The sequence below is a fragment of the Cheilinus undulatus genome, linkage group 13 (genome assembly GCF_018320785.1).
Source record: "Cheilinus undulatus linkage group 13, ASM1832078v1, whole genome shotgun sequence".
In the NCBI taxonomy this organism is placed as follows: Eukaryota; Metazoa; Chordata; class Actinopteri; order Labriformes; family Labridae; genus Cheilinus; species Cheilinus undulatus.
Genome location: NC_054877.1, coordinates 49,784,375 through 49,795,267, shown reverse-complemented (window position 1 = coordinate 49,795,267; position 10,893 = coordinate 49,784,375). Strand labels below are relative to the sequence as shown.

At 31.7% G+C, this 10,893-nt stretch overlaps 1 protein-coding gene across 1 annotated transcript; it reads right to left on the bottom strand.

The window, feature by feature from the left end:
• Positions 1-234: 234 nt before the first annotated feature.
• On the bottom strand, positions 235-8,688 carry ccr9a (chemokine (C-C motif) receptor 9a). The gene is made up of 3 exons (XM_041803058.1): positions 8,596-8,688; positions 7,059-7,134; positions 235-1,641 (listed from the first exon to the last, which is right to left on the bottom strand). Exons 2-3 carry the CDS (start codon positions 7,098-7,100, stop codon positions 550-552), a joined length of 1,134 nt encoding a protein of 377 aa, XP_041658992.1. The 5' UTR covers positions 7,101-7,134; positions 8,596-8,688; the 3' UTR covers positions 235-549.
• Between the last annotated feature and the right edge of the window lie 2,205 nt (positions 8,689-10,893).

Sequence of the window (10,893 nt, the reverse complement as noted above, 5' to 3'; positions counted from 1 at the left end):
AAAGGATAATTTTTAAGGATTATTTTACAGGATTATTTTAAAGGATAATTTTTAAGGATTATTTTACAGGATTATTTTAAATGATAATTTTTAAGGATTATTTTACAGGATTATTTTAAAGGATAATTTTTAAGGATTATTTTACAGGATTATTTTAAATGATAATTTTTAAGGATTATTTTACAGGATTATTTTAAAGGATATTTTTAAGGATTATTTTACAGGATTATTTTAAAGGATAATTTTTAAGGATTATTTTACAGGATTATTTTAAAGGATAATTTTTAAGGATTATTTTACAGGATTATTTTAAAGGATAATTTTTAATGATAATTTTACAGGATTATTTTACAGGATTATTTCGATGATATCCTGATAATAATTCCTTGATACAAACTGAAAGCGCAGACCCTTAAGTGTACATCAGTCTGTTTAAACAATAATAATGATAATAATTGTCTGGATTTTAAAACAAACAGAAGACTTTTGGGCTCATTGATGATGTCATCAGCGTGTGACAGCAGCTCAAACAGGAAGTTGTTTTGGTCCTTACAGAGACAGTCCCTGTGACGTGTCGCTGTCTGACACGGAGGTGGCTCGGGTGGAGTTCAGCGGACTCCTGAATCCGGACTTGCTGGGCAGACTCTTGGTGGTCTGGACGACCGGCTGACGGCGGCAGACGCTGAGCAGCTGCAGCAAGTCGCGGCGGAAACGCACGCCGACGAAGACGTAGAGGAAGGGGTTGAGACAGGCGTGCATGTAGGCGAAGCTCTTCAGCACCTGGCCCACGATGTTGAAGCGCTTTATCTCGCCACAGTCCATCGAGGTGGTGTTGTTCGCCTGCGCCGCCTCCATCACCAGCACGCCGTTGTGGGGCAGCTGAGTCACCACGAACGCCACCACCACGGCCAGGATGACACGCATGGCCTTGTGCTTCTGGAAGTTCTTGGTGGAGAGCAGCTTGAGGAAGATGACGCTGTAGCAGAACGCCATGACGAGCAGCGGCAGGCAGAAACCCATGCTGACCTGCAGGGACAGCACCACGATCTTGGTGCTCTGGCCCAGGTCGGACGGGAACACGTTGGTGCAGTACCGCGGCTCCTCGCTCTCCTTGATGTGGGTGAACAGCAGGTCGGGGATCGCCAGCACCATCGCCACCAACCACACCACCAGACACACTATCCGGCTGGAACGGCGCCGCTCCGCCTGCGAGTTCTGCGCCTTGGCGCTCTGAACGATGACCACGTAGCGATCGATGCTGATGCAGGTGAGCAGAAGCATGGAGCTGAACAGGTTCACCTTGTAGAGGGCGGCGTTCATCTTACAGAGCACCAATCCCAGGGTCCAGCCGTGCAGGGCGTCTGCCGCCCACAGGGGCAGCGAGACCAGGAACAACAGGTCGGCCACCGCCAGGTTCAACAGGTACACGTCCGTCATGGTCTTCAGCCGCCGGCGGAAGTTCAGGTAGATCAGAACCACCGCCAGGTTCCCAGCTCCGCCCACCAAGGTGATTATCCAGTAAAACGGCGGCTCGAAGTGTCTCCTGAAGTTCCGCACGTCTTCGCGGTCACACATCATGTCCGGGATGTCGTAGTCCTCAGTGCCGGGGGAGGGGCTTAACGAGTAAGACTCGTACTCGTACTGAAAGAGAGAGAGACAACACATGAGCTCACCTGTGATAACACACCTGAGAGATTTATTCCTAAAGACCAAAACCCTGATCCATCAGACAGGGTTAAAGTGATCAATAATGATCAATTCTTACTATAGGCAGCTGAGACTGATCAATAATCCACCAATAACAATCGATCATTAAAATGAACAGACAAAAGATCAATAATCCACCAATAACGATCGATCATTAAAATGAACAGACAAAAGATCAAAAATCCATAGGAAGATCAAAGAACAGAACACTGCTGATCTAACATTCCAACATTCTTTCTATCCTATAAAATCTAATTTTTCAAAAAAGATCAAAGAACAGAACACTGCTGATGTAACATTCCAACATTCTTTCTATCCTATAAAATCTAATTTTTCAAAAAAGATCAAAGAACAGAGCAGTGATGATGTAACATTCCAACATTCTTTCTATCCTATAAAATCTAATTTTTCAAAAAAGATCAAAGAACAGAACACTGCTGATGTAACATTCCAACATTCTTTCTATCTTATAAAATCTAATTTTTCAAAAAAGATCAAAGAACAGAACACTGATGATGTAACATTCCAACATTCTTTCCATCCTATAAAATCTAATTTTTCAAAAAAGATCAAAGAACAGAGCAGTGATGATGTAACATTCCAACATTCTTTCTATCCTATAAAATCTAATTTTTCAAAAAAGATCAAAGAACAGAACACTGCTGATGTAACATTCCAACATTCTTTCTATCCTATAAAATCTAATTTTTCAAAAAAGATCAAAGAACAGAGCAGTGATGATGTAACATTCCAACATTCTTTCTATCCTATAAAATCTAATTTTTCAAAAAAGATCAAAGAACAGAACACTGCTGATGTAACATTCCAACATTCTTTCTATCTTATAAAATCTAATTTTTCAAAAAAGATCAAAGAACAGAACACTGATGATGTAACATTCCAACATTCTTTCTATCCTAAAAAATCTAATTTTTCAAAAAAGATCAAAGAACAGAACACTGCTGATGTAACATTCCAACATTCTTTCTATCCTATAAAATCTAATTTTTCAAAAAAGATCAAAGAACAGAACACTGCTGATGTAACATTCCAACATTCTTTCTATCCTATAAAATCTAATTTTTCAAAAAAGATCAAAGAACAGAACACTGATGATGCAACATTCCAACATTCTTTCCATCCTATAAAATCTAATTTTTCAAAAAAGATCAAAAAACAGAACACTGCTGATGTAACATTCCAACATTCTTTCTATCCTATAAAATCTAATTTTTCAAAAAAGATCAAAGAACAGAACACTGATGATGTAACATTCCAACATTCTTTCTATCCTATAAAATCTAATTTTTCAAAAAAGATCAAAGAACAGAGAAGTTATGATGTAACATTCCAACATTCTTTCTATCCTATAAAATCTAATTTTTCAAAAAAGATCAAAGAACAGAACACTGATGATGTAACATTCCAACATTCTTTCTATCCTATAAAATCTAATTTTTCAAAAAAGATCAAAGAACAGAACACTGATGATGTAACATTCCAACATTCTTTCTATCCTATAAAATCTAATTTTTCAAAAAAGATCAAAGAACAGAACACTGATGATGTAACATGAACACTGCTGATGTAACATTCCAACATTCTTTCTATCCTATAAAATCTAATTTTTCAAAAAAGATCAAAGAACAGAGCAGTGATGATGTAACATTCCAACATTCTTTCTATCCTATAAAATCTAATTTTTCAAAAAAGATCAAAGAACAGAACACTGCTGATGTAACATTCCAACATTCTTTCTATCTTATAAAATCTAATTTTTCAAAAAAGATCAAAGAACAGAACACTGATGATGTAACATTCCAACATTCTTTCTATCCTAAAAAATCTAATTTTTCAAAAAAGATCAAAGAACAGAACACTGCTGATGTAACATTCCAACATTCTTTCTATCCTATAAAATCTAATTTTTCAAAAAAGATCAAAGAACAGAACACTGCTGATGTAACATTCCAACATTCTTTCTATCCTATAAAATCTAATTTTTCAAAAAAGATCAAAGAACAGAACACTGATGATGCAACATTCCAACATTCTTTCCATCCTATAAAATCTAATTTTTCAAAAAAGATCAAAAAACAGAACACTGCTGATGTAACATTCCAACATTCTTTCTATCCTATAAAATCTAATTTTTCAAAAAAGATCAAAGAACAGAACACTGATGATGTAACATTCCAACATTCTTTCTATCCTATAAAATCTAATTTTTCAAAAAAGATCAAAGAACAGAGAAGTTATGATGTAACATTCCAACATTCTTTCTATCCTATAAAATCTAATTTTTCAAAAAAGATCAAAGAACAGAACACTGATGATGTAACATTCCAACATTCTTTCTATCCTATAAAATCTAATTTTTCAAAAAAGATCAAAGAACAGAGCAGTGATGATGTAACATTCCAACATTCTTTCTATCCTATAAAATCTAATTTTTCAAAAAAGATCAAAGAACAGAACACTGATGATGTAACATTCCAACATTCTTTCTATCCTATAAAATCTAATTTTTCAAAAAAGATCAAAGAACAGAACACTGATGATGTAACATTCCAACATTCTTTCTATCCTATAAAATCTAATTTTTCAAAAAAGATCAAAGAACAGAACACTGATGATGTAACATTCCAACATTCTTTCTATCCTATAAAATCTAATTTTTCAAAAAAGATCAAAGAACAGAACACTGCTGATCTAACATTCCAACATTCTTTCTATCCTATAAAATCTAATTTTTCAAAAAAGATCAAAGAACAGAACACTGCTGATGTAACATTCCAACATTCTTTCTATCCTATAAAATCTAATTTTTCAAAAAAGATCAAAGAACAGAGCAGTGATGATGTAACATTCCAACATTCTTTCTATCCTATAAAATCTAATTTTTCAAAAAAGATCAAAGAACAGAACACTGCTGATGTAACATTCCAACATTCTTTCTATCTTATAAAATCTAATTTTTCAAAAAAGATCAAAGAACAGAACACTGATGATGTAACATTCCAACATTCTTTCTATCCTAAAAAATCTAATTTTCAAAAAAGATCAAAGAACAGAACACTGATGATGTAACATTCCAACATTCTTTCTATCCTAAAAAATCTAATTTTTCAAAAAAGATCAAAGAACAGAACACTGCTGATGTAACATTCCAACATTCTTTCTATCCTATAAAATCTAATTTTTCAAAAAAGATCAAAGAACAGAACACTGATGATGCAACATTCCAACATTCTTTCCATCCTATAAAATCTAATTTTTCAAAAAAGATCAAAAAACAGAACACTGCTGATGTAACATTCCAACATTCTTTCTATCCTATAAAATCTAATTTTTCAAAAAAGATCAAAGAACAGAACACTGATGATGTAACATTCCAACATTCTTTCTATCCTATAAAATCTAATTTTTCAAAAAAGATCAAAGAACAGAACACTGCTGATGTAACATTCCAACATTCTTTCTATCCTATAAAATCTAATTTTTCAAAAAAGATCAAAGAACAGAACACTGATGATGTAACATTCCAACATTCTTTCTATCCTATAAAATCTAATTTTTCAAAAAAGATCAAAGAACAGAACACTGATGATGTAACATTCCAACATTCTTTCTATCCTATAAAATCTAATTTTTCAAAAAAGATCAAAGAACAGAACACTGATGATGTAACATTCCAACATTCTTTCTATCCTATAAAATCTAATTTTTCAAAAAAGATCAAAGAACAGAACACTGCTGATGTAACATTCCAACATTCTTTCTATCCTATAAAATCTAATTTTTCAAAAAAGATCAAAGAACAGAACACTGATGATGTAACATTCCAACATTCTTTCTATCCTATAAAATCTAATTTTTCAAAAAAGATCAAAGAACAGAGAAGTTATGATGTAACATTCCAACATTCTTTCTATCCTATAAAATCTAATTTTTCAAAAAAGATCAAAGAACAGAACACTGATGATGTAACATTCCAACATTCTTTTTATCCTATAAAATCTAATTTTTCAAAAAAGATCAAAGAACAGAGAAGTTATGATGTAACATTCCAACATTCTTTCTATCCTATAAAATCTAATTTTTCAAAAAAGATCAAAGAACAGAACACTGATGATGTAACATTCCAACATTCTTTCTATCCTATAAAATCTAATTTTTCAAAAAAGATCAAAGAACAGAACACTGCTGATGTAACATTCCAACATTCTTTCTATCCTATAAAATCTAATTTTTCAAAAAAGATCAAAGAACAGAACACTGATGATGTAACATTCCAACATTCTTTCTATCCTATAAAATCTAATTTTTCAAAAAGATCAAAGAACAGAACACTGCTGATGTAACATTCCAACATTCTTTCTATCCTATAAAATCTAATTTTTCAAAAAAGATCAAAGAACAGAACACTGATGATGTAACATTCCAACATTCTTTCTATCCTATAAAATCTAATTTTTCAAAAAGATCAAAGAACAGAACACTGATGATGTAACATTCCAACATTCTTTCTATCCTATAAAATCTAATTTTTCAAAAAAGATCAAAGAACAGAACACTGATGATGTAACATTCCAACATTCTTTCTATCCTATAAAATCTAATTTTTCAAAAAAGATCAAAGAACAGAACACTGATGATGTAACATTCCAACATTCTTTCTATCTTATAAAATCTAATTTTTCAAAAAAGATCAAAGAACAGAACACTGATGATGTAACATTCCAACATTCTTTCTATCCTATAAAATCTAATTTTTCAAAAAAGATCAAAGAACAGAACACTGCTGATGTAACATTCCAACATTCTTTCTATCCTATAAAATCTAATTTTTCAAAAAAGATCAAAGAACAGAACACTGATGATGTAACATTCCAACATTCTTTCCATCCTATAAAATCTAATTTTTCAAAAAAGATCAAAGAACAGAACACTGCTGATGTAACATTCCAACATTCTTTCTATCCTATAAAATCTAATTTTTCAAAAAAAATCAAAGAACAGAACACTGCTGATGTAACATTCCAACATTCTTTCTATCCTATAAAATCTAATTTTTCAAAAAAGATCAAAGAACAGAACACTGATGATGCAACATTCCAACATTCTTTCCATCCTATAAAATCTAATTTTTCAAAAAAGATCAAAGAACAGAACACTGCTGATGTAAAATTCCAACATTCTTTCTATCCCTGTATGTGTGACCTGCTGCATGTGTTCTGAAATAGAATGTTACATCCCCAGTGTTCTGTTCATAACAGAGCATTGCGTCACACAAACATGGCTGCCACTGTATTATTGATTATCAGTAGCTATGTTGTTCATGTTCTTACCTCGCTGGTGAACGGTGTGGTGATGTCATCCATGATGGTCATGTGATCAGATCCTTTGTTTTTGTTGATTTGTGACCTTTAAAAGAGACACAAACAGCTGTGACATCACCATGACATCACACTTTGAACAACATAAATGTCAGTTATCCTCTGACTTCTTTCACTTCCTCCTGGTCAACAAAATAAAGGTCAGAGGAAAGAGGAACAAAAAACATATGACCCAATATTATTATAACTGTCATTATTATCATCACTTTAATTATATTTATCATCATCATTATTATGGTAATTATTATATCATCCATTATTATCATTACTGTCATTATTATCATTATTAGTATCATCCATTATTATCATTACTGTCATTATTATCATTACTGTCATTATTATCATTACTGTCATCATTATCATTATTATTATTATTATATCATCCATTATTATCATTATTATTATTATTAGTATCATCCATTATTATCATTATTATTATAATTAGTATCATCCATCATTATCATTATTTTTATTATTAGTATCATCCATTATTATCATTACTGTCATCATTATCATTATTATTATTATTATAATATCATCCATTATTATCATTACTGTCATCATTATCATTATTTTTATTATTATATCATCCATTATTATCATTATTATTATTATTAGTATCATCCATCATTATCATTATTATTATTATTATATCATCCATTATTATCATTATTATTATTATTAGTATCATCCATTATTATCATTATTATTATTATTAGTATCATTATTGTCATTGTTATCACTATTATTGTTATTATATCATCTCTTATGATAGATTTTAAAGTGTAGTCATGAAACTTAAACACAGGGCTTTTGTCAAAGACTTCAGCGTGGTTAAAAGCTCAGTAATGGTTGCTTTGGTCTTCTCTGTGTATGGCTGTGGTAAACGTGCACAGACACAGTGATTTTCACCAACAGCTCAGTGTCTAATCTGCACTATTCAGACGGTGTTCAGGAGTTAAATACAAAGTTTAGTTCCATGAAATAACGTTGAGGTTATTTCAGCCTTGCTATCAGAGAGGAAGCAGCAGTGTTTTAGTAGATGAAGGTCCGAGCTGAGGAGCTCTGAGCAGAGAGGGTTCAGTCACACTCAGACAGGTTCATTCCTGATTATTAGAATCATAACTGTCTGTGTGTTATCTCCAGGACTTCCTCTTTTGTTGCTGCTGTATCAGGATTATATCATTTTTATTAGAGTCATATCAGAGTTAAGCAGACACCATAAAAGCCTTAAAGGTACAGTACACTTTTATTGATTTAGTTTAAGTCAGGTGTATTGATCTGGTCTAACTCTGCTGTTTAAAACTTTCTCTGTCTTTGCTGTGGATGAATTTAGTTAAAATAATTTAAAGCCTGTCTCATATTAAAGCCTGTCCCAAATACAGGCCGGCTCATTTTAAATAAGAACAGAAAGAAAAGAGCAGGAGGAGCATTAACAAGAGTTAAAGATCAATAAATGAAATCTGAAGGAGGAACTCAGAGTACTCACAGTCTGCGTCTCACCGCGTCTCACTTTCTGACCGTTAAACCGCCGCCAGACGAGTCAAAGCAGAAGTTAGACGGGGTGGAGCTACATGACACGATTAACCCTTAAAATAAACCCGCCACTCTCTCTGAGCAGACACAAACACGTGTTGCTCCATCAGTGTTAGTCATCCTCAGTTCCTCTTTCTGAGTTTGATATGAACACGCCTCGAAGAACGGCCGGGCAGAAAAACACCTAAAGTCCTCCTAAAGGTTCAGGACTCTCATGCAGGAGGGTTTACTTTTGATTCCTGAACAGAAAAAAAGAGACTGATAGCATCATGAAACTCTGACAGACTGAAAAACACCGGAGTACGGCGGCCACAAAAACATTTGACTAAAGTAGAAAAAGGAACAAAAATAAAACCCAGAAAAAAACATTTCAGACCAAATTAAACACCAGGACACTGTGGTTAATGCGTCATTATTATCTTTTTATGTTTTTCCAAAAGATTCATGATTTATTTACAGTGGTGAAATTATGGGATTTTTGTATTTTAGAAAAACTTTTCTAGTTTTTGCTCTGATATTTTTGTATTTTGTAGAATAATTTTTGCTTTTTGATAGAAGCCTGTTGTTTGAAGAATAATGATTTTGCTGCTGTTCTTCTGGTTCAGTGGATAAAAAAAGATTTTAATGTTTATATAAGGGGTTTTAACATTTATTTTATGGGATTTTAATGAGATTTAGATCATTTTAAATATTTATTTAGATTAAATTTAATATGTATTAAGTTGAATTTTAATATTTATTTAGATGAATTTTAATATTTATTTATATTAATATTAATATTTATTTAGATTAATTTCAATACTTATTCAGATGAATTTTAATATGTATTTAGATTAATTTTTATATGTATTTAGATGAATTTGAATATTTATTTAGATTAATTCCAATATTTCTTCAGATGAATTTTAATATGTATTTAGATTAATTTTTATATGTATTTAGATGAATTTGAATATTTATTTAGATTAATTCCAATATTTCTTCAGATGAATTTTAACATGTATTTAGATTAATTTTTATGTGTATTTAGATTAATTTTGATATTTAGATTAATTTTTATACGTATTTAGATTAATTTTTTTATGTATTTAGATGAATTTTAATATTTATTTAGATTAATTTTTATATGTATTTAGATGAATTTTAATATTTATTTAGATGAATTTTTATATGTATTTAGATGAATTTTAATATTTATTTAGATTAATTTTTATATGTATTTAGATGAATTTTGATATGTATTTAGATTAATTTTTATATGTATTTAGATGAATTTTAATATGTATTTAGATTAATTTTTATATGTATTTAGATTAATTTTTATATGTATTTAGATTAATTTTTATATGTATTTAGATGAATTTTAATATGTATTCAGATAATTTTTATATGTATTTAGATGAATTTTAATATTTATTTAGATTAATTTTTATATGTATTTAGATGAATTTTAATATTTATTTAGATTAATTTTTATATTTAGATGAATTTTAATATGTATTTAGATGAATTTTTATATGTATTTAGATATATTTTAATATTTATTTAGATTAATTTTTATATGTATTCAGATTAGTTTTAATATTTTTTTTAGATTGATTTTAATATTTGTTTTAAAGAATGTTAATTTCATTCTAATTGTGTTTCACTGTAATCCAAAGTTCGATCCAACAGGGTGAACTGGACTTTGGCTAGGTTCTTGAAGGACTTTAATCTTCTGGAGAAGGGCAGAAATGTCTTCTAGATCCTAGACCTGGTCCAGCTGACCCCTGTAGGATCAAGCTTTGGATAACCCTGACCTGGATGCGTCCAGTGTTCAGGTTAATCTTGACTGATTTTCAGGTTTATTCTACTAGTTTTTATTCTGAAGTAATCTTAGGGGTAAACACGTGGATGTGTTCTAAAGAAAAGCTGGTGCTCATAGTAAAAGTTGTGTGTGCCCGCTGGTAAACACCTAGAACAACATGTTTCTGTTTCTGTTCACTTCCTGTTGAGTGTTTGTGAGAGAGAGAGACGTCACTGAAACAGAAATCAGCCGCATTGCGTGAGAGTGTCTTCACGTTGTGCACAGTTGCATGACAAGTAAGCACACACACACACGCACGCACACACGCACAGGAAGTAGCAGAGCGTTATGTAAGCGTGCCCAGCAGCTGGCTGTGAGATGGTAGCGAGATGGCGGTTACCATGATTACCGCCGCCCTAGTCAGGCGCTCCATCAACAACAGACACGTGTTCACAGTCTCATGGC